This window comes from Myotis lucifugus, unplaced genomic scaffold (genome assembly GCF_000147115.1).
Source record: "Myotis lucifugus unplaced genomic scaffold, Myoluc2.0 scaffold_99, whole genome shotgun sequence".
Lineage (NCBI taxonomy): Eukaryota > Metazoa > Chordata > Mammalia > Chiroptera > Vespertilionidae > Myotis > Myotis lucifugus.
Window position 1 is genome coordinate 1934549 of NW_005871147.1, and position 23854 is coordinate 1958402.

The 23854-nt window shown below is 48.3% G+C and overlaps 1 protein-coding gene across 2 annotated transcripts in view; it reads left to right on the forward strand.

Annotated features, from left to right (window-relative positions):
- Positions 1-1537: 1537 nt before the first annotated feature.
- The window catches only part of YPEL2 (yippee like 2), a 59523-nt gene continuing 37206 nt past the window's right edge, over positions 1538-23854 (forward strand). For both annotated transcript variants that reach the window (XR_002830091.1, XM_006092214.3), the window contains exons 1-2: positions 1538-1666; positions 20667-20980. Coding sequence is in view for 1 of the 2 variants with exons in the window: in XM_006092214.3 (XP_006092276.1) it covers positions 20864-20980 (117 nt within the window). In the remaining variant the exon portion in view is untranslated. The remainder of the gene's footprint in view (positions 1667-20666; positions 20981-23854) is intronic.

The following is a 23854-nucleotide window of genomic DNA, read 5'->3' on the forward strand; positions in this document are numbered from 1 at the left end:
ATTGTATTAGGTTTGACTTTCTGGCCCTACTTAGGATTTTGGAGCCGGAAGGAACTTTAGAGATCATCCTATTTCATTCTGCCTTTTATATGGTGAAAACCAAGGCCCAGAGAGACAAAAACATTTGCCCAAGAGGTGGCCCAAAAGGCTAGATAGAAATTAAGCTTTTGATAATCCAAAGAATCCATCACACATTCTTAGATTCAGGGTTTAAGTGTTAAACCTTTCTTTTTCATGATTTTTATCTCAAAAGCCTTTTTTTCTGTTTAAGACTTTGAAATTTTGTCAATTGTGAATAGTGACATGGTGCTCCTGCTTTTACTGAAGCTGCATAGTTGAGACTGATAAATATGTACAATACCGATGTATTTAAGGTAGCTTTGTTGTTTTTACTAACACTAGGGCTGGATTCACACCCAACCATGCAACTTATATTAACTGAATACAATTTGAATGCAATGTATATTAACTGAATCAAATAGATTTTAAACACAGCTGGGTGAAGTTTGAACCACCAGGGGAGCCACCCCTGTACCATTCTCATTTCTGGTCTCTGAGGAATTGCAGGAACCTCAGTGGCCAAGTGAAAAGGCTGGGCCGCTCTCTTCCCCTGACCCCTGCCAGCATTCTTTTTCAAACGGACCTGTTTTCCTGCTGGGAGGCTGCCCCACTCCACCCACCTGGTGCCTCCCCGAATTTCCTGACTGCCCTGGGCTTATTTTTTAACCTTCTGTTCCTTGAAAAGCACCACCCCACTGACCCAGAATGTGGGCTCCTCCCCTCTGGTCACTGACCCACCTACTCTCCCGGGGTTACCATCCCCGTCTCCCTCTAAAAGTCTTGGAAAATCAGCAGCAGTAGGCGGCTGAGCGCCAACCAATTTCCCTAAAGGCTCCTTCCTACTTGGAGCTCACCGAAATGGCCAGCAGAGAAGAGGGAGAACGGCTTGCTTCTGAGTAGGGCCTGGTTGGGCCGGGCTGGCACTGTCTTATTCAGCAGCCCCAGGATCTGAGGGCTCCTCAGTTACCTTCGGCTCTGGGTTAGGCATGGCTAAGGTGTAAGGAGAAAGTTACCATCTTCGGACCTCTAAGCAGAAGCACCGTAACACCTCCCTTCTCCCTACCCCAGGTTCTGGAAATCCCAGTTTTGACCTGGGGACAAATCCCAAACCCAAATAAAAGATCTCCTCCCAGGCGCTGAGAGCCCTCCCATTCTCATCACCCTCTCTCCCCGTTCCTCCGGCCAGTCGCCCGGGTTAGCCGAGTGCAGCCGCCTGAGCCTCGCGGGGCCAGACCCGTCAATCGCAACACTCCCCGCACCCAAGCCCGGCCAGGGCAGAGGGGTGGGGGGTGGGAGGTAGGGGAAGCGGGGGGCGGAGTTCCGTCCTTTCCTGATTGGCTCGGGGTGGGTGGCTGCGGCCGTGCCGAGCCAACCCGAGGCGTGTTGCTATGTGCTGAGCTGAGGGGATAGGCGCGGGGGCGCGTCCGTCATAGGGCAGCCCCCAGCCCCGACCCGGAGGGATGCAGAGTGGCGGCGGCGGCAGTGGCGGAGACTGTGGCTTTAAGAGAGCGCCCGGAGCCCGGGATCCGGCCGGGCGGTCCTTTGCTGCGGCGCATCCCCGTGGAGCCAAGCCTGGCGCGGGCCGGACGGTGCAGCTTGCAGCCGGGTAAGCAAATCGGGAGCGCGGCGCAGACCGAGCGCGCGTGGGCATGGGGCGCGCTGACAGCGTGAGCGCCGGGCACCCAGCACTGGGCACCGGTCCCGCGGCCCCTCCGGCCCCATCTCGCGGGGCGCGGCGCTCTCTGCCCAGCACGGCCGAGTCAGAATCCGGCGTGGGGTCTCCGTGGGGGCCACGGGCGCAGGGGGCGGGGAGCTGGCTGCCGGGGCCACGTGACCGGTTTGTTTACAAACACTGGCGGGCCCGCGGTGGCCCGAGGAGGGAGCCGAGGTGGCGCGGGGTCCTCGGGTCCGGGTCCGGGACGTATTCGGCGAACTGGGCATGTCTGGGGTGGCGATTGGGCCGAGGGAACCAGGAGACCCGATCGCTGCTTCTTTCTTAGCATAGTTCCGTGGGTTCGGGCTCCGTGGGGGCCAGGGCGGGGGCTTTGGACATTTCTGTCCCGGGAGAAGCTGACTGACTGCTGGAGACTCTGGGTCCTGGAGCGCCGTCCTCGGGGCCCCCGCCTTTGGGAGACTGGCCGCCTTCAAAACTCCCGGGAGGGAGCGCTCGGCCGGCCCGAGCCGAAGTGACCGCAGCCGAGTTCCTGCCTGGCCGCTTCCCGGCGCCTCCCCAGTGCCCTTGCCAAGGGGGTGGGCGCGAGTTCGCTCCTGCCCGACAGAATGTAGGGGCCTCTGCAGCGATTACCTCCCAGGAACTCCCTGCTTCAAGTTCACCCGCTGACCTCCTGTGGGTGTCTTTACCCAAGTGGTGGCTTTTCTCCTGTTGGGGGCTGGGGGAACCACCTGTTCTTTTGGACCCAGCCCAGGAGACTGCCACCTCCGACTGCACTCTCAGTTTACAATTGTTTCGAAAGGCAAGTGAGTGAGTGTCCTCTGTTTTTCTCGGGCTCTGCACGGGCTCCTGTGAATGGCAGGTGAAACTGCTTCAGGGCTCTGCTGGAGGGGGAGGGCGCTGCTTTCCGGCCTGCTGTTGGATTTGCTCTTCTGGAGTCTTAAGGCTCTTTTAAGTGAGCCCTTGCTTCGTCAGTCTGAAGGCTAACAAGACAGCTAGCTACTCGTCCTTTTTCCTTACCTTGCCTCCCTTTTTCTTCTCTTCAGATCCAGCAAGATATGCACGATGGGGCTCCCTGTCCTAGAGCAGTGGGCAAAAAGAGGAACTGCTACCCTGTACCCCACTTGCTCACAGGACATTAGCGGTTCAAGGAACCTGGGGTGGGGGTGGGGGTTGAGAAGTTAAGCGACTTGCCCAAGATAAACATGCCACTGGCTTGGGTGGGACTTGACCTCACATGCTTGATGCTAAGTGCTCTTGATTTTGAGAACTTGACCTTGTGATCAGTAGGATTGGATTCAACTTTCCCTGGCTTTCCTTTGACTTCATCACCAACACAGGACTTGCAGATGTGGGCTGAACCTGAATTGACTTCTTTCCATCGCAGTGGTTCTCAATCTTCCTAATGCCGCGACCCTTTAATACAGTTCCTCATGTTGTGGTGACCCCCAACCATAAAATTATTTTCGTTGCTACTTCATAACTGTAATTTTGCTACTGTTATGAATCGTAATGTAAATATCTGATATGCAGGATGTATTTTCATTGTTACAAATTGAACATAATTAAAGCATAGTTATTAATCACAAAAACAATATGTAATTATATATGTGTTTTCTGATGGTCTTAGGCGACCCCTGTGAAAGGGTCGTTTGACCCTCAAAGGGGTCTCGACCCACAGGTTGAGAACTGCTGGTCCATCGCTTCCCTCATTGCCTTAGCCCTTCATACTAACACTGAGTCTTGCCTTGGTGAGGAATATGTTAATTCTTCTGGACGGTGATATGAGTGGCTACAAGTTTTGTTCTTATCAAGGAACAGGCCCAGCCTGAGGAGAGTTGTGCCAACTTCCCTTTGACATTGTCCCTTGTCCCCAAGTCCATGATAAGGGTGTCCGATCTGAGTAGAAAGGGGCCTGGGCTCATCCCCCTCCCCAGTTCGGTTTTGCCTTGTCAGTTTAAGATTTGATAACGGCATTTCTGGGATCTGCCTTGGTATCTTGTCCTTGACCTGAAGTCACGCTTGGAGTTAGCGGTGGAAAATAGAAAATTAAACACCATGCACAAGAAGACCCTTTTCCTTCTAGGAGAGCGGTTTTCAAACTTTGAGTGGGGTCCACATTTTCTACATCCCAGGCTGTGATAAGTTCCAGGAAACAGTTGCCCTTACTACCTGCAGTGTACTCTACTTACAATTTTTGTCTCCTTTTTAAAAAACACACACACAAAACTGCTGGTCATGACCCATTAATTTGATTTCTTGACCAAATAGCTCAAGGCCCACAGTTTAAGAAACATTGCCCTATGGCAGAGGTCCTTAAACTTGATGTGCATAAAGATGACCTTGGTCATGTTTAAAAATGCAGTTGTCAGTCCACTCTGGTGATGTTTATTTTCAGCGGGGCACATTTTTAATAAGCGGGCCATGCGATTGTGATGCAGGTGGTTGATAAGAAACTCTGACCTAGTGGGGATTGCGGGCAGTGAACAATGAAAGGCATTAACTTGGGTGTGAAGTGTGCAACGCCTGAGTCAGAAATGTGACCCAGACTATGCAAACCTTAGTCTCTCATCTGCCTGTCTCAGAAGCCTATAGTGTTGTTTGCTTTCAGCCGCCATGAAACTTGGCCATAAGAGAAGAGATAGATGCCCCTTCCCTTCCCTTCTATCGCCACCCCACCCCATATGAGGGCTGCTGTTCTCTGTTCTGGGCCACTGGATGTTTTTAGATGCCTGGCGTTGGAGTCATGAGTAGTGAGGAGGACTTAGCTCTGCTATTCACAGATTGTGTTAAAATCATCACTGTTTTAATGGTTTTGAGTTAGCAACACAGTCATTGTGCCTTGGATGTGAACAAATGGCCGGCAGAAGAGGTTGATTTTGTTTAATATCTGGGTATTCCAGGCTCTGTAGTCTGGGGGAAGGGCAGGCTGATGGTTTTGTTTTTGTTTGGAGGTGGGGGGGTCGTGTCCCAGGCTTGTCTGTCAACAGTTGTTAATAAGAGGCACAGTTCCCCACCTCCTTGCCTTCCTTGGTCCTGGCTCTTTCCTGTGGTGACAGCTCAGGCTCCTGTCTGCATGTGGATTTGTTAGTCATTCAGTTTCTGATGCTGTGACCTCTATCTCTACCTTCGAGCACAAACATACACAGATCTGATGCATTCACATGTTGGCTGTTTCCCTCTTAGTTACTGTATCCAAACATGTTGGTAAAAGAAATTTCCTTGAATTAAAGCTGCCATTTAGCTTCAAAAAGAACTAAATTATCCAAATTTAAATTCAACTGTGGTCCTTCCTGCCAAAGGTATGCCTTATATGGGATTGCTAACTGTAGGATTGTTGACATTAATAATGCTCAGTTTTGGTCAAGCAGGCCACACTGAGAATGTTTTGAGCCAATGGAAAAACAGAAAGCAACAAAAGGCTGGCAGTGGATAGGATAGGATATCCTAGGCGAGGAAAAGCAGAGGGGAGAGATGTTCAGGTGCCATTCAAATGGAGGATCAGGATCAGTTTCCTTTCTATATCATCTTGGCACTTCCCTAGGGTCTGTGGACCAAAGCACTGGATGCTCTGAAAATTGCATTCTTAGCCAAGTGAGTATTAAGCTCTGTATTTTTGAACTTGCACCTTCAGTGATGGAAAGCCAGGGCCTGCAGGCTAAAGGTGTTTTGTTAGAGTTGATAGAGTGATATTATCCTTAACAAAATAAGGTGATGGTACTTGACTTTCATCCTAAAGAACCAAACCTACCTGAATTTCACTGGGAGTGGTGAATGTAACTTTGGGAGGTTGGGGGTGGGGGGAGGGGAGGTAAAAGTAAATTGGATTATGCTCCTCCCCTGTTTACAACTTTTCAATCGTAATCCAACTACTTTCTCTGAGGCCCTCCTCTCTCCCCTAACCTCTCCCACCTTATCTCCTACCAGCCCTCACCTGGTCGCCTCTGCTTCACTCTGGTCCAGCTGCAGGTGGTTTGTTTTTGTCATTGGGCCTTTCCTACTGGCAGTGCCTCTTTCCAGAATGCCTTTCATCCAAATTTCTGCATGATTGGCTTCTCTCCCCTGGGTCTCGGAGAGCCCTACCCTGACCAGTTATCTAGAACAGCTCCTCTCCTCCCTGCCCTTTAGCCTTTCTTAAACCCCTGGTATGGAGTAGCACTGGCTAAAATCATCTGTGTTGTTGGAGTGAATGAATGAATGACGAAAGAGCCAAGGTTGAGTCTCTAAGAGTAGGAAATAGTACTTTATTTTCAAGAGAAGAAGATATAAAACAACACAAGCATTTCTACCAGTAATCACATTTCATTGATACTAAGAGACATTATAAGTAGGGTTAAGAAGCCTGGGCTTTGGAACCAGAAAAATCTGAATAATTATCACTGTGATCTTGGGGCAGTTTGCTAAAATTCTCTAAATCTCTGTCCCTTATTTGTAAAATGGGACTAATAATAGTTACTATCACACAGGATTGAGGGGAGGATTAAATGAGAGAATGCATGGAAACCAGCTGCAGAGCCAGCCCCCTGAGCACCTGGTGTTAATAGCTAGATTCTCCCTCTCTGACTGGCAGGAGTTCCCAAAACATTGATTTGAGAATGGGCAGTAAGAGGTAAAAACTACAAAATTATCGACATAAGAATGCGTCAACCTAAGAGTTTATGTGAGCCAATCTAAGGAAGATTGCACGAAGGTGGGAGAAAGCAAGGCTGGGATTCGATTACAGGGCAGTTAACAAGATTATGTGCTCTCTTGAGGGTGGTTTTTCCAAGGTATGTTGACCTAGATGCTCAAGAACAAGGGGGCTAGGGTTTGCTTAAGGCAAACATAAACCTTTTACTAAAAAAGGTACCTGTCTGAGGTGTGACTACCTTCCATGACCTGTTAGAAATTTAAGATGAGATCACCCTGTGAGGTTACTTTTCAGAGAACCCCTTTTTCATCCACAAAAATCTTTAATCAGTGTAAGTAAATGAAGACAAAGTGTCACTTGGATCTTTCAGAACTGGAATGGAATTTAGAAATGCATAACTGTAAATAAATACCCATATGGAAGAAGTAACTTTTATAGAAGTTTTTGGAAGGAAATGTTGTCTACTTGTTCTTCTTTTATCCTTGGATTAAGGTGGGGCAACTGACAGCTGTGTTACTGGGGCCATTGATCCTCTCCCCCTTGTTTTCGCTGCGATGAGGTGTCCTCCTCTTTGCTTTGTGGAGGGACACTGTCTGAAGTAGCTGTGTATACCATGATGCTACATTTCTTATAAGGGTTTATATTGTTGATAACTTAAGCTGCAACTTTAAAAAGTTAATTGGAGAAACTTCTTTCAGAATCAAGTTCTCCGAAAAGCTTTGTCTCTTCCGAGGAACTGTTATGATTTTTTCTTTGGACAATTGGAAATTTATAGCTGATCATGTTTCTCTTTTTGCTTTGGCTGCCAGGAAGCACAAAGGCAAATTTGTGGCTTGAATTTAGTAACTAGGGGGCCCTGCATCCTAACTTTTTCTGGTGTGAAACTTGTAATTTTTATTTTCTCTACCTTCTAGTTAATGACTTAATAACTTTTTATTAATGAGGTATATACTGGATTGGGCATTAACATCTATTTTATGTATTACGTTGTAGAGATATAAATGCTGAGGCTCCAACAGGGGAGAAGGGCTTACTTAAGACACAGAGCTAATTAGGGCAAAGCACAGACTGGAAACCATACCTTTTGTTTATTAGGCCCAGGGCTCTTCCTACTCCTGTACATTCTGGAAAAACACCAGCTCCTGACTAAAACCCTAATAGCCCAGGATGTCTCAACACTAGGCAAAGCCGACGTCCTCTCTGATTGGGCCAAGGAGCATTCTGCCATTGAGGTGCTACCATGCCACCCACATTCCTATTTCCTGGTTGAGTCAGCAACGTGTTGTGTGCTCTCCCGTCTCCTGAGCTCCAGGGCCGCCAGCCCTCCCCTGAGGTCTTGAGAATGTGGTGTGTCCAGATCTGAAACTAGATTGCCAGCTCAGAGTGAAGACACCCTCTGGTGTCTGGAGCTCTATTTGTTCATCTCCAGGAAGGAAAGCTTGATGTTCCGGTGGCCCGTGGGTGCCCCCGAGGCTCAGACAGGGTCTTCTGGGTGCCAGCAGTGGCTGAGTTTGGTTGGACTGAAGAAAGTGCTTTAATTTGATCTGATACGAAATTTAGTTATAGGAAATACTGATTTTGTTTTGTTTTCCCATGGTGTTCTGGTTGGGAGTACCTGGGCAAGAGGGCGCAGACTTGGAACACATCCTGCCTGATTTCTATTTTGGGTGAGAGAAGAGAACCTCTGGCCTGGGGCTGAAACTCAACCTTGGGTTTTGTTTTATTTTCCTGGGTGATAATCATTGAACAGATATAAGACCTTGGGGAGATAAGGATGAGTTAAACGTGGCCTCTGCCCCTAAGAGCAATTAAGGCATATGTATTAGTAACTAGAGTACAAAACAAGGTAGACTTTTAAAGTCATCACAGAGATACAGCGAAAAGGGTAGGCATATTGAAGACGAGGTGGTGAAGAATAAAGAGGACTTAAACGTGTAGAAACACTCCAGGGGAAACTGTGGGTGCAAAGCCACAGAGGTGTGATCATAAGAGGCAGCGTATGGGCAACGTTCCGTAGGCGCAGGAGATGTGGAAAGGAGACTGCTGGGATATTGCCACAGTTTAGAATAACTCCATGGAAGTGAACTGTGATTTCCATTCACAGTAGCACTCGTGAGCCTGCAGCCTGTGCACAATGGCTAGTTGACATAGATAATAGGCTTCCTCAAAAGTGAGACTATCCTTAGGGCTCCTCCCTCCTGGCTGCCATTAAGAATTCCCAGCCCAGCCCTGACCGGTTTGGCTCAGTGGATACAGCCTGCGGACTGAGGGGTCCCAGGTTTGATTCCAGTCAAGGGCATGTACCTTGGTTGCAGGCACATCCCCAGTAGGGAGTGTGCAGGAGGCAGCTGAACAATGTTTCTCTCTCATTGATGTTTCTAACTCTATCCTTCTCCCTTCCTCTCTGTAAAAAAATCAATAAAATATATTTAAAAAAAAGAAAGAAAGAAAGAAATAGTTCCCAGGTTTCTCCAATGCAGCCATCCCACACATGTCTGAGGTCTGGAAATCACTAAGGCAGTTGCTCTTCCTGGCAGAAACCAGCCACCTAATTAATATCTTTGACCTTTGGCCTCCTCTCCCACTTCCCTTTCTTTTCTTTTGTTTGTATGACTCCTGTGAATGTCATCCATTCTTTCACCACTTCGGTCCCTGTCTGTTGAAAGGATTCCTCCCTAAATTGACCCACTACCAAATGGACCATAAGGTAGAAATGAATTCTCTTTCAGTATTTGCTGCTTTAATGGTATAAACGGGTACCATGTAAATGTAAATAGGGCTTTTGGTAAGTTTTGCTTATGTGGTTTTGAACTTGTTTCCTTCAGGATTTGAGGAAAGAAGTGTCCCACACATGACTGCAGCCTCAGCCAAACAGCCCATTAGCAGGAAGATACTGAAAACTAGCTTTTCTTGTGCCTAATCTCTTGATTCACCTTCTGGTTCAGGTTATTCCCTACCCTCGTATGTTTTCTCAGGTTTCTGTAATTAAAAGTTGTAGCATTGAGCCAACCCTGAGAGTCTGAAAATGTTTTAAAGAGAACTTAACATCTTTGTCTTGCATTATAATTACTTGATTTCAACTCTCCCTCTGGGAGATATTCTGCTTAGTGCTCTAGAGGCCTCAAGAGCCTAGGAGGAAAAAAAAAAAAAAAAAAGAACCTATGAGGCACAATCCCAGACCCGGCTCTGGCTTGTCTTAAGTTGAAGAATCCATGAGGGGTGGGAGGGTGAGGGCCCAGGACTCAAATGTTGGTTCTGGTACTTTCAAACAGGTAATCTTAATAATGCCCGCCTCCCTGGGTTGTTGTGAGGATTAACTGAGAAAATGCATACCAAGTGCCCCCTCCGGGGCCCACAATAGGAAATTAATAAATTGTAGAGTCCTGGAGGCTGACTGACTTGTTGCTGCAGAGCCTCAGGTGACTCCTCCCTCCCGCCTCCCCACACTTCCACCTTTTCCACCAAGGCCTTTTTGAGCTCTTACTGCCAGCCAGACTTTGGGCTGGGTATGAGGGATGATTAACCAGTCCTGGCCTCTGGCCAGCAATGGCTCACAACCCAGTAGGAAGACTGACCCGTCAACAACCAGCTTGGTGGAGGTTTCTCCAATTATATGAAAGGCTGTGCTGGCACAGTGCTCGTCCCCCCTTGATGTGCCAGGCACGAAAGAGAAAAGAGGCTGTAATTCTTACTAAAACCTGTCTGCCGTCCCCATAACAGGAGAAATCCAGAAATTTGTTCTACATGAGTCCCTCTCTTCCTCCTGACTCCGTTTCCTTTCCTTCAAGAAATGGCAACACTAGGTGACAGTTTAATAATCCTTAGAACAAAATATGACCCTCTGTGTCCTGGTGAAGGCTGGGACTTTAGACATACAGGCGTTCTTGTGAAAGTGCCTCTGCCCTTTCTTTCTCTTGAGTTTTCAGTTTAATTTCCAAATTCCAATTGTGGAAAGGCAGGGAAGGGAGCCCAGCCACAGATGTCAGAGTCTAGAGTTGTGGATTTATTTGAATTGGGAGATTAAAGTCGGGGAGCCAAAGGCATGCTGACAGCTGAACAATGAAATTGTATTGGCAGATTGGGGATGGATGGTTTGTAACTAATTGGGGCCCCAGCTGTGCCCTGGGGGAGCAGCAGTTAAAGAGGAATCGGGGTCACACAGTGCCCATAGTCCAAAGGACATTTGTTTATTTAGTAAATAATAGTTGATATTTGAGTGTGTGAGACACAGATGGCAATCAAATAATGACTTTAATAAAAAATACAACTGTGCAAAGTGCTATGCATGTGGAATAGGGGACCTGACTTGATCGGGCTTGGAGGATGCTCTGCAGAGGGCTTCCTGGGCAAGGAACTTCTGAAGATTGGCCGCATCTCTTGCCCTATTTTTAAAGATGTTTTCTTGGCAGATCTTCTACACGGTTGTCTTAGATCAGGGGTGGGAAACCTTTTGCCTGCCAAGGGCCATTTGGATATTTATAACATCATTCTCAGGTCACAGAATTATCAACTTAAAAATTAGCCTGCTATCTTTGGTCAAACATTTAATTAACTCACCCCTAATTCCTTGGCAGGGCCAGACCAAGGATTTTATAGGCCTTATATGGCCCTCAGGCTGGACGTTCCCCACCCCTGTTTTTTTTAATTACTATTTTTTAATATATATATTTTTATTGATTTCAGAGAGGAAGGGAGAGGGAGAGAGTGATAGAAACATCAATGATGAGAGAGAATCATCAATCGGCTGCCTCCTGTTTCTGCACACCCTGCACTGGGGATTAAGCTCGCAACCTGGGCATGTGCCCTGACCCAGAATTGAACTGTGGCCTCCTGGTTCATAGGTCGATGTTCAACCACCGAGCCACGCTGGCCCGGCGTTCCCCACCCCTGTTTTATAGATTATAATTCAAGGTTAGCTGTGTCTGGTCCCTCTCTGGGTCCCAGACCATGGAGAAAATGTATTTGTTTTGTTTTCACCAGGAGTGTCATCTCTGAGCATGGCCAAATACAAAACAAAGGACTAATGCTGAGGGTGGCAGTCTCCGGGGGTTGGAAGAAAAGGGCAGGTCTGGCCCTCTTTTGCATGTGGAGTAGCGAGGCAAGCTTCATGGACCCCTTTCCTTCTCGGCCTGAACCAAGCCTGACACCTCATTTTTTCCTAACTCAGTCATTTAACGCAGTAGCTCAGACCGCCCTAAGGAATTTATGGGCACCACCCCAGGAGAAAGAAGGTTCCTGTGTTGACAGTCTAAGGGTTTTTCTAGGGGTCCAGAAGCTGCCCCAGGTGATGCTAAGAGATGGTGTGAAGGGCCAGGGGAGGTGGAATGGGAAATGTTTCTGCCATCAGACAACAGCCAGTGAAACCACCAGTGGTCCCATATGGTGGGGTGGATGGGAGACATGGCTCCACAGCCCTGAGTCTTAGACTCCTGCCAGCCCGAGTGAGTTGAGGTCACAAGAGTGACCTTTTGAACTTTGTGGCATATAAATGGTGTGTGAATCCAGTCATGTCCAGCATTAGATTGATTTTTTTTAAATTGACTTGAGAGAGAGAGAGAGAGAGGGGAAGGGAGAGAGAGAAACATTGATTTGTTGATTCATTTATTTATGCATCCATTGGTTGCCTTCTGCATGTGCCCTGACCAGGGATCGAACACACAGCCTTGGGAAGACACTCTAACCCTCTGAGCTACCCGGCTAAGGCCAGAATTAGATATTTTAAATGTTCTGCATAGGGGCAAAGGTAAGGAGATTTTAAAAATATCAGCGTTATAGGGCAGCATGGTTTCATGGGTGGTCATTCATTTACTCAACACTTATCAGGAATCTCCAATGTGCTGGACACTAGGTAGGAGTCCTGGGCAAACCATGGCTCTGGGGAGGGGCTGGGTACAGACTGGACTTATGACTTCAGTAAGTTCCCCGTCTGGTGGGGAGACAGACACAGGAACGGTGTGATAAAGGGCCATGGTGGGGGTGCATGCTGAAGAAGGGGCCACCAGCTGTGCTCAGCGTCTCATTTGAGCTGGGTATTAAGGGATGAGAGACATCGGCCAGCAGAGAAGCTAGGCTCAGGCATTGCAGGAGGCTGAAACAACTTGAGAAAAGGCAGTGAGTGAGCTTGGTCTGCTGGGGAAACAGGTTTGGAGTGAGGTGGGGAGGTGATGAGAAGATAAGGCACCAGGTTCTTGGTGCCACCTGAGGTGTCGGGCTGAGTCCTGCAGGCTGCTGGGAAACTTGAGAGAGATGTGATCAGATTGTGTTGTATAAATAGAATTCTAGAATGGGCTGGCGAGGTAAGCGCTGAGTCAGGGAGCCCAGTTAGGAAGCTCTCACAGTGGTTCAGGATGAGAGAGGACAGGACTCGCTCAGCGCTGCGACTGGGAGGGTGGCTTTCAGAGGCCGCGCCAGCCATCTAGGGGACAGATAAAGAAGGAAGAGAAGAAGATCAAGAGTGTTTTCTGGCCCTAACTGGTTTGGCTCAGTGGATAGAGCGTCAGACTGCAGACTGAAGGGTCCCAGGTTCGATTCCGGTCAAGGGCATGTACCTTGGTTGCCGGCACATCCCCAGTAGGGGGTGAGCAGGAGGCAGCTGATTGATGTTTCTCTCTCATCAATGTTTCTAACTCTCTATCCCTCTCCCTTGCTCTCTTTAAAAATCAATGAAATATATTAAAAAAAAAAAAGAGTGTTTTCTGTTTGGGCAACTGGGCTTCCAGGAGGAAGGAATAGAATTTGGGATGAAGGTGATAGGAGCCAAAGGGAAGGAGAAAGATGGTGTAGTTTGAAGTGCCATCCGAGGCGCCAGATAGAGGCATCCTTTTGAAAGGGACCCAGGTTGCTGAAGACTTGAGGGTGTGGATGAGAACAGTCAGTCAGGCACATAGGGGGAGCACCTCCAAGGAGGAGGAGGATGGAAGAAGAGCAGCCAGGGAGACCTGAGAGGGGCACCATGAGGCCCAGCAGGGAGAGTTTTAGGGAAAAGCAGCCCATGAGAGAGCTGAATGCAGCAGCAGGGCCAAATAGTGTTAGCATTCAAACGTGTTAGTGTTTGGGCTTGGCACATTGGAGCTGCCCATATTTTTGTTACTCAAAAGCCTGGTTGTGATAAATGATATTCGTGGAGCATTGCCAGAAGGCGTGGCAGCTCTTCCATTCCACTGAGAGTCTGCATCGCTGAGTCCAGCCAGACCATCCGAGAGCCATGCTCTTAGGCTGCCCTGACGTGACCCTATTAGAGTCCGTTTTACTGCATTGCCCTTTGGTGTTTGTTCTGATGTCTATTTTCATGGAGGGACAGTCTTGCAAGAGGGTTACATGGTAGGAACTTTTGGGGTGCGCTGAGGTCCTTGTCCACTGGGTTACTCATCATCTCCTACTCATAGAATGTCTCTGAGAAAAATCTGTATCCTGAACAACCAAGATTCTTTTGTTTTATAGGAACTATAAACTTGTATAACTGCTATTTTCTTTTCTGCCTTGGTTACTGGGGAGCTCAAAGCCAAATTTGCAATTGAAATTCAGTAAATATTTAGCAATTTAATAACATGCATTTCTATATCCTAACTCTCCTTTTTTCTTTTATTCCTCCTACCCTAATTTCTTTACCTATTTTAATAGTATTGTATTGTTTATATTTTTGTAAGTCACTATAAATCCTTTTTGGAACTAGGAGTTGTATAAGAAAGAGAAGGAAGCCATCAATGAGTTACCTATGTCCTTGGCATCCTATCTTCAGACAAGTAAACCAGGCTTTTTACATTATTATTATTATTATTATTATTATTATTATTTTTCAATAGGAAAGTTTATTTAGAAAGCCACAGAGATAGAATAAGTGAGCTGTAGAAGAATGGGCTCAGGAACCAAGTTACAGGCAAAAGAAGGGTCCTGAGAGAGAAGGATTAAAGGTAACATCCCTGGGGGGGGGGGGGAGGACAAAAAAGGTGCAGGTGTGCTCCCAAGAGGGAGAGCACCACATTATTTTTTTATTGAATTTGTAGAAACAACCCAAAGAGATTTCTGATCTCTTCATAGCCAGCTAATAACAACAGCTATTTTTATCTGGTATCTAGTAAATTACATGCAAGTTTCAGGATTTTCTAGGGGCACTGCCTTTTCTCTATGCAGATGTTCAAACAGATGCAAGCTTCCCGTGGGGCCTCCCGGGCAAAATGCTGACCTAAGGGCCATGTGGTAAACGCATTGCTGTGTGAACAGATGTTGCAAAGGCACATCCAGCAGCCGTCTCTGAGCAGGCTCTGCGAGGCTGGCGTGTTCTGCAGTCTCGTTGAAGTCAGGGTCTTAGTAGGACGAAGGTTGGTGGGTGGATACTCTGCTCTGGGGCAGGACTCAGCTGGTAGAGACGTCATTACAACATGGAATCAGGGCTTTGAAAGCTGAAGAAATCCTAGAGATCATGGAGGATTATCATCTGACAGATAATCCCCATGAAACCAAGACTAGGCCTGGTATCCAGGATAGAGATGAATGGTTGGTTTTGTTTGTGAAAGAGAGTGGTTTCTTGAATATCCAGGCTGGTTTTTATTATCCACTGGATGGATTTGAAGTACCACCTGGGTCCAGTGCCATAAAATGGGAAACCGTGAAACACGATGACATGATTTTCCTGTGCGTCTTGCATGTCAGCTTCACGGCAGTTTTAAATGACCACAGCCCTTTCTCAACAGTGTGAAGATTGTATTTTTAAAAAAAGATTTCTTAAAATTTATTTTTAGAGGGAGGGGAAGGGAGAGGGAGAGATAGAGAGAGAAACATCCATGTGAGAGCAAGACATTGATTGGCTGCCTCCTGCACATCCCATTGGGGATTGAACCCACAACCCCAGGCATGTGCCCTGACTGGGAATCGAACCAGCAACCTTTCGATGCAGGGGACAACGTCTAACCAACTGAGCCACACCAGCCAGGGCTCATGGCAGTTTTAATAGGGGCATTTCAGCAGAGTTCTCACTAGTGGTTCCATCCTGGGATTAGTAGAGACAGCGCCGATCGCAGAGGTACCTTGTCCTCTGCACTAAGTGATGGAGTGGTCTGTTGTTTGTAACGACATAGCAATAATACCAGATCCCCAGCTAAGCCACAAAAACCCACTTAAACCACAGTGTACCTTTAAGTGGATTAAGTTAGGTCCTAACCCTCTAACCACCATGAGTCAACTCGGAGACAGGAACGCTGCTCCGAAGGGTCCTGTGAATCAGCAGTTCCTGTGCTTTTTCATGCTTGCTGGCCAGGATGGTGACAGCTAATCAAGGTGAATGAGTGCTAACCACCCAAGTGTGCTGAATGCTTCACTTGCATGATCTCATTTGATTCTTTTGTCTCCTCCATGAGGTAGGCACTGTTGTTACTCCCTTTTAGGCACCTTGTCTAATGGTGGTGCAGCTAGTGAGAGGAACCAAGACTGAATCCCAGTCCCTCTGCCTTAGATCCTGCGCTCACCACTGGACTACACTGCCACCCACTCTTCTTGCTTGGCAGCCCAGGGAGACTGGGTCTCTCTGCTTCGTGGCCTGGGTTCAGGATTCTGGTGACATTGGGAATGGGGAAGGAGATCAGTTCTCCTGGGATAAAGGCCATCCATAGCCTTTCTATTTCTCTATCTTTATTGTCTCCCAGTTCCAGAAATGGCTGGTCTGTTCCCTTCCCCTGCTGTCACCTGTTGATTGCCTCCAATCAAGGCTTCCTCACCTATGGTGGAACAGAACGGGTCTACTGGTCCTGCTCCCACACTCCTGTCCTCAAAGCTAGCAGAAAGCCTTCCTTGGGCTTTCTAAGAGTTATATATATGCTGTACATGCAAAGAATGGGCATACTAGTAGATGCCAATGACAGGCCTTTATGGGTTTTATGGAGTCTGGAGACCGAGAGTAACTTTGCCCCCTATCTCATTACTTGGGAGAAGGGAGGGGCCTCAGTCATGCCTGCTACCTACATGGGTGGGTGGACTGGTCCAGTCAGCAGCCCAGTGAGAAGCAGGGGGAGCTCAATGACGGCCTCCCCGGTGTGCTCTGCACTGCTGAGTTCAAAGGTTCAAAAATGACTGAAACATGGCCCCTGCCCTTGGAGCTTACCTCTCGGAGAGGAAACAGGCAGGAAAGGGTAATTTCACTTTCAGTGGGGTGTTAACTAGAGGTGAGCGCAGAGGAGGGGCCAATAAGCCCAACGCTGAGGTGACATTTGAGCTCAGTCTTCATGGTGAACAGTGGTGAGAAAGAACCGTGTGTCAGGCTGAGGGAATGGCATCAATGAAACTTTCCAGAGTGAAATGCAAAGGTGTATTAGGAGGGACCACAGAGAGTTTGGTTGGCAAACCTGAACACATAGGAGAGTTCCTGAGACATGACCCTTAAATGTCAGTCCAATTAGTGGAGTATAGAGTATGAGGTGGTGATGAGTCTGAAGCCATTTATGGGTGTGTGTATAAGAAAACAGAGGTAGATGGTGGTCAGTGGTCATAAACACTTAGAATTTATCGTATACTAACGACATGCCAGGCACCTATGCTGAGTACTTTATATGGATTAATTTAGTTAATCCTCACAAGAGTCCTATGAGGAAGATACTCCTATTCCTTGATGAGGAAAGTGAGGTCCAAGATCTCACAGCTTGTCAGAGATAGAACTGGGATTTGAACTATCTGAGTCTGGTTCCAGAACCTGCCTTAACTGTTGCCCCGAATTGCCTGTCTGAAGGCTGTGAAAGTGGTGACACGGTCAAGCCTGCTTTTAAAGTAGACCGTGCTGGCTGAAATGCGGAGAGTGGATATAAAGGGGAAAGGAGGCTCATGGGCCTGCTGGGGCTGTGTGCCAGCATTGTGTAGATGCACTTACATCATCTCATTTAATCCTCCTAACCCTCTGTAGGTTGGTATTATTCGAGTTGGGGAAGCTGAAGGTCAGAGTAGTTGAATAACTTGCCCCAGATCACTCAGCTAGAAAGGAGTAGAACTGGTTTGAGTCCAGAGCCCACGTCTTCTGCAGGCAGTCTTCGCCTGCCCTCTACCAAAACACCCCACAGAAACAACAAAGCACCCCACAGAAACGACAACACACCGAGGCCGTCCTGTGGTCGGAGGTGTTACTTCCCCTCTGAGTTCCACCTTCTCAGTTTCTGTGGCGCTGAGTGTGTGTCAGTAGAGCTTTGCTCCCCACGTCCTTCGAGTTCCTTCCTGGCTCACCTGAAGCATTCATCCCCCTCACCCTCCATCCTGGGGACACGCAGAAGGCTCTGTGTTGAGTCCCAGCTGCAGTCGTGGCCCCTTGGGGAGCAGGCCTGTCCGTCAGGTGGACCAGCCCATTTCGGCCTGAGCTCGCTTTCCTATGCATTTGGCTCTCAGAGTGCTGTATCGAAGGTCTTTGTTTTTAATCATAATAACAGTTCACCTATTTTCTTTCCGTGCTGATCAGCGGGAGCCAGCTGGGGGTGGTAGCAAATCTTCCTTTAATTTCAACTGTGATGGATTATCACTTCCCATAAAACGGTGTTTAATTAGTACCTGTGCACAAAGGTTTTTAACTATTGAGCTCATTTGATTATTATTGGGAATCAGTATGTTGGCGTTAGGAAGCTCCATGGAGCCTGTAGCCCCATACCCTTAATTTCTTCCTTAAAAAAACAACAACACGCACCTCAACTATGTTATATTCCTTCCTACAAACCAGCTAAAAGAAGCTTTAAAATTTTTCCCACAAGAGGGAAGAAGGTAGTTATTTTCCCGTCCCTGACCGGCATCTGTTTTCCTCTTGTTCGGCCTCTTCTTTCTTCTCAGGCACAAGGACCTTTCTTGATGCTGCTTCCTTCACCTTGCTTTGCACTCACCCCCCTCATCCCTTCTAGTTTGCCTTGTACCACTTGAACAAGATTCATATTGCAGCACCATACTTTTTCTTTCCTTCCTTCTTGGGGCAGGATTCAGCTTTCAGGTGCTGTGCCTTCTGGTGCAGGAGCGAGAAGGCAGGGACTGGAGCAGCGCAGACCAGCGGCTGCTGTCTGGGCTCCCCAGGGCCTTTCCTAGCACCGGGCAGCCTGGGACATTGCCTACATGGCTGGCTTTTCTCTTGTCTTTTCAAGTTCAGAGCTGTGGTGTGCAGTGAATGTGTGTGCGTGGGTATGTGTTTGTATGGGACATAGGTTTAATACAGGCTGTGTAAATGCCTATTGCTCAGAAGGTGGCTTTGAATACAATACGTTTTGCGATTCAGATTTAAAGCAGAGCAAAACCAGAAACCCCTGCCTACAAACTTTTTTTTTTGGTTTCCTGCAGAAGAGAAGTGAGAGAAGAAATAATTCTACTCTGGGGAAATGCATAATTTAGAAGCCGGCTGCGTGTATAAGAAAACAGACCCTGTGGCTGCTCTATAAACCCAGACTGGCAGCCTGGGCTCTTTGTTTCCTTTTCGTCCCTCAGTGTTTGTCTAAGACTGAGGAGCCCCGTGCTCTCCGTGCTCCCCACTGGGCAGCGAAGGCATGGCCTCGGGGGCGGCCGGCCCTGAGCAAGCCTCCTGTTCGCTTCTGTTCCTACCCTGCAAACACTCGAATACTCGGACTCTTCCTTTCCTGGGAATGCTGTTCTTCCTGAGAGAGGGAGAGGAGCATTGGGAAGCGCAAGGGCATTTCAGGAAACCAAGTACCCTGTGGTACTTGAACACAGAAGAGCCTTGCTATCCCATGGGCTTTGGTTCTACCCACTCCCAGAGTGGGCCCAGCGGGAGGTGAATGGGACCTGCAGCCAAGGGCCATGTCTCTTCCTGCCGCATCTCCCGCTGTGGCCAGGCCCAACACTGAGTCAATCAGTTGTCACCTCCATAGTCTTCAAGTTATTTTATAATGTTCAGTTTAACCAGATTTCACAGCTTTCAAAAGAGACTGTGCAGGGAAGACTGGGCCCCCACAGGCCTGAATTCCTTCAACAATGGGACATCTCATGGATGTGGACCCTGCTTGTCTCGGGGGTGCACAAGGGACAGGCAGGATAAGGGTAGTGACCACTGTTGTCCTTCAGGCCAGTGCCGGCGGTGGGATTGACCACTCAGGAAGATGGAGTTCCGGGTTGCAGTGGCCTTCAGTGGCTGCTGGGGCGGGGGGGGCGGGGGGGGGTGTGGTGGTGGGGTGATGATGTCAGGGGGGAGGGCAGCCTCCCTTGGGAAGATTTGATTCCAGTGAGGTTTAGAGGAAAAAGAACTATGATTTGCAGACTTTCTCTAGATAGCCAGATGGATTCCAGACATAATCCAGCCAGGAAGATTGGTTTTGTTTATCTTCCTCACCGTCTCTCTAAATAATTTTATCTTCAAAGCCTGACACAGGTGGTAATTAACACTCTGGTTCTCCTTGGAGGGAGGCAAGTGGGAACACCACCCCCGGTAGTGAAGCTCAGGGACTAGGCGGGTCCAGAAGCCTCAGGCAGGTGAGCCTGAGCAGGCAGAGGGAGGCTTAGACCTAGGGGCCCTCTGACCTTTACTTGGACACACCCTGGGAGCCATCCCACAGTCTGTGTCCTTGGTCCCCAATAGAACAAAGGAGCCGAGGTTCTGATAGAGAGATTTGGCACCGTGGGATGAGTAAGGGGAAGGTTGAGGGTTGAGGAGGAATTCTGGTACAATTCACTATCATTGTGAATTTTAGGTGCAGGAGTTTATTTCATTGGTTTCATTTATTCACTTGAGGGTTTTTTGTTTGCTTGCTGGCTTGCTTGTTTTTAATATACTAAGCATCTACTTCTGGGCAAGATAGGGCAAAGGGAATTACTTCTCCCAACAATGCTGGCCAGCCATGAGGGCCCTGGCTGGTTGGGAACTTGGTCCTTTGTATCCCATGCTTAGTGTGGGGCGTATTGGAGTTCACGTGTTGGAAATGGATGAGAAATCCAGATGTGACTGTTGATGTAGTGACTCTCTGGAGGCTGCATTTCTCCTTTCACTCCTGCCATTTATCTTAGTTGGCTTAGGAGAGGGGGGCCCTAGGAGCCCTCTCCCAGGGGCTACAGGTAGCACATTTACGCCTGGCCTGTTGCAGGGCTCCCTAGAATGGTGATCATGCCAGTTTGCTGTATGTCGGTGGAGGGACTGCTGAGAGCCCTGAACGTCCAACTCGAGGAAAGCAGCAGTTCTGGGATCTCCGGTGGCTTCTTTCTCCTTCATGGGGCATCTTGACACAGTGCAAGAAGCAGAAGGGGGTCATTTCATCCTATAACTGTTGCCCTCCTGGTGGCAGTTGGACTCACTTGCTTTGCAGGAAGCTCAGCTCCATCAGCTAATGATATTCCCTTATCTTGGTACTGCAGGCTGCTGAGCACCGGCCGGAGACCTCTGCTTGAGGGTCCTTCCTCTGAAGACATCGCCAGTGTGTGGAGCCCGCCCCACACCCACTCCCTGCCACACCACGGCCTTTACCTGTGTCTTCCGGTGTTTCCCCTGCGACCCGTCCTGTGGGAGTGCCTCGTGGGCTGCCCCAGAGTTCACCCCACGCTCAGCGGCGCCAATGGTGAAGATGACAAGATCCAAGACTTTCCAGGCCTATCTGCCTTCCTGCCACCGGACCTACAGCTGCATTCACTGCAGAGCCCACTTGGCCAATCATGATGAACTCATTTCCAAGGTACACGGTTCCCTGCAGGCCTGCCTTGCCTTCCCCGGGGGAGGGCACGTCCTGCCCCTAAAGGTGCAGAAGGTTACAAGCTCTCCAAGAGCCTGGGTATTGGTGCTGCATCTTCCATACCAGGGGAGGAGGTGTGGGAGTTAGGGAGGGGCTGACCCACATGGCTGTCTCATCCAACTGAGAAATAACTGAGTTGGGGAGGGCGTGTGCTAGTTTGTTATTTTGGAAATTGGATGCCATCCCTGTTGGAGGCTGTGGGGAATGGTGGCTCGCAGGCCAGAGGGGAAAGGGGCTAAGGAGGGATTGGAGTCTTTGGCTTGGCTTGCTTGGCGTAGGTTGGCAGACGAACATGGTCTAGAATGCTGCCTGCCTGGAAAGCAAGTTGGAAGAAAGTTGGTGGGGCCAGGATGTCTTGTAGTGGGTTCTTAGCTGAGATGAGTTGAGGATACTGCCTTTCAAGGTCATGAGACTGTTGACTTTGGGGAGGACCAGAGTGACTTGGTGAAGAGCTGACTCACTGGCCTGTGGGGACCATTAGGACCTTAACATGGCATTTGATCCCAATTAGAAGAGAAAATGGAACCCTATTTTCCAGAGGAGCCTTGGCAACTGCTTCTTAAAGTTGGGGTGGGGGTAGGAGGATATGAAAAAATAAATAAACCCAACAGCTCCATTGTACAGTCTAGGAACTGGCGCCTTCAAGCAGCACTCCCAGGGGAGCTGCTTCCCTCCTGGCCCTGAATTCCTACGGGAGGAGAAACAGGTTTTACGAGGCTACATAAAAAGGAGAAAGAGATCACGGAGGACTTTTCCCTTAAAAAAAAAACAAAAACTCCTTCCTCTGAACCTGTACTACATGCCAAAAAAAAAAAAAACTCCTTCCTCTGAACCTGTACTACATGCCATTCAAGCAAAAAAAAAGAGAAAGAAAAAAGATAAAAAGAAACAAACAAGCCTTTATGCAGACCCAGACTAAGTTTTAAAAAAAATGCTAGAAAAGGTGGCATCGTTTTCCCTGCCCCGGGCCTGGGAGCCCCAGCCAGACAGGGAGGAAGGAGCAGCAGTTCTACAACAGTCGTGTCCAGCTGGCTGACCCACCAGGACATGAGGAAGGCTGCTGAACAACCACGTGTGGTGGAGGGATTCTTAAGTCAGGACCCGGGTTGGACCTCCTCCTCCTAGGCCTATTCCAGGGTCTAGGGTTACCACAGACCTTGAACCCTGGAGCCCTCTGAGTCCTGGCACCTGGCCCACTTCCCTTCTCTGGGTTTCTTCCAGTTACTCTCCTTCCTGCTGTTTCTGCTTCAGCCAGCCCATAGCTTCCTCCTCTGTCACCTAACTCGTGTTGTCTCAGATGCCTTGGATCTTACGGGAACCCCTTGAGTGTGGAAGTTTGGATGGGGGAGGCTGTGTCAGCGAGGGAAGACAGGATTCAGTCCTTTTTGCTTTGGAAGAGTGCCTGCAAGCTTGAAGGGAAAATGTGAGTTGTCCTATTTCTGAAAACCTCCAGAGAAAGTGGAAGCCAAGACATTTTTTTTTTAATACCAGGAAGAAGTGCTCTGTATCATAAGAAATTGAGGGACCAGTGAAATGTATTTTAGCGCCTTCTCTGTCCTAAAGTCCTGCTACTTGACACTTTGTTATCTCACTTAACCTTCATAAGAAGCCTTTAAAGTAGGTGACATTATTCATATTTCATTTTTTAAAATACCTTCAGGCTTCTTTTTCCCCCTTTAAATATGTTTTTTTTTATTGATATTTTTTTTTAGGGAGAGAGAGAGAGAGAGAGGAAGGGGGGAGGGAGAGAGAGATAGACACATCAATGAGAGAGAAACATCAACATCGATCCACTGCCTCCTGCACACTCCCTGCTAGGGATTGAGCCTACAACCCAGGCATGTGTCCCAATTGGAAATCAAACCACAGACCTCTTGATGTATGGTTTGATACTCAACCACTGAGCCACACCGGTTGGGCGATACTAGTCATATTTTATGTGGATGGAGAAGTTGAGAGTTATAAATGTTGCCCAAGAACTTAAATTGGAGGCTCAAAAAAGAGAGCAATTACTTTGAGCATGTTTAAGAAGGATTTCTGGAAGAAGTAGGCCCTGTAGGATAGGCTGAAGTGACTATGGGGAGATGGCAATCAAAGTCACTCTCATCTCTGGCCTGGTATACGGGGTCTTGGATGATCTGGCAGAGCCAACCTTTTGAGTTAGGGCTCCCGCCAGTTCCTTGCTTTATGTTCCAACCACTTGGAACTAAGCAGCAATCCCTAAATATACAGACAGGATTTCAGGCTGCTGTGCCTCAGCCAAGGGCAGCCCTTTCCCCTCACCTTCCTCTCTCCCAGGAGCCCCTACACAGTCTTCTCCACCTGGGACCATTGCCTACTAGCTTTGTATCCTCTGGGTCAGAATCCCACCCAAGGCAAGAGCTCAATAAATGATCAAATACATGGATGGATGGAGCCTGACCTTTGGGAGAAGACAAGTGACGAGCAAGAGAGACTTTGTTGGCCTCATGCCCTCTCTCCTGGGCCTTCTGGGGCAAAAAGGCTCATTCACAAATCCAGGCCAAAGTCAGCACAGGCTTTAGTTTCATTGGCCACAACCGGTGCACAGATGGGGTGCATTAGAGCTTGATGATTTAAAGAGTTGGGTTAAATGCCTGGCTGTGGGTTAGGACTGAGGGAACTGTGGCTGGCACCACACAAAGTTTCCTTTATTTCACTCCCCAGCCACCCCCGGCGTTAAGTAATCTATAGATTCTTCTGCAGGTCCGCTTAACAGGAAGATCATTGCCCCAGCCCCCTCCTTGGAAAATGGGCCTTTCTTTTCATTTTGTTTCTCCCTTCCATCTAAGAAAGTCC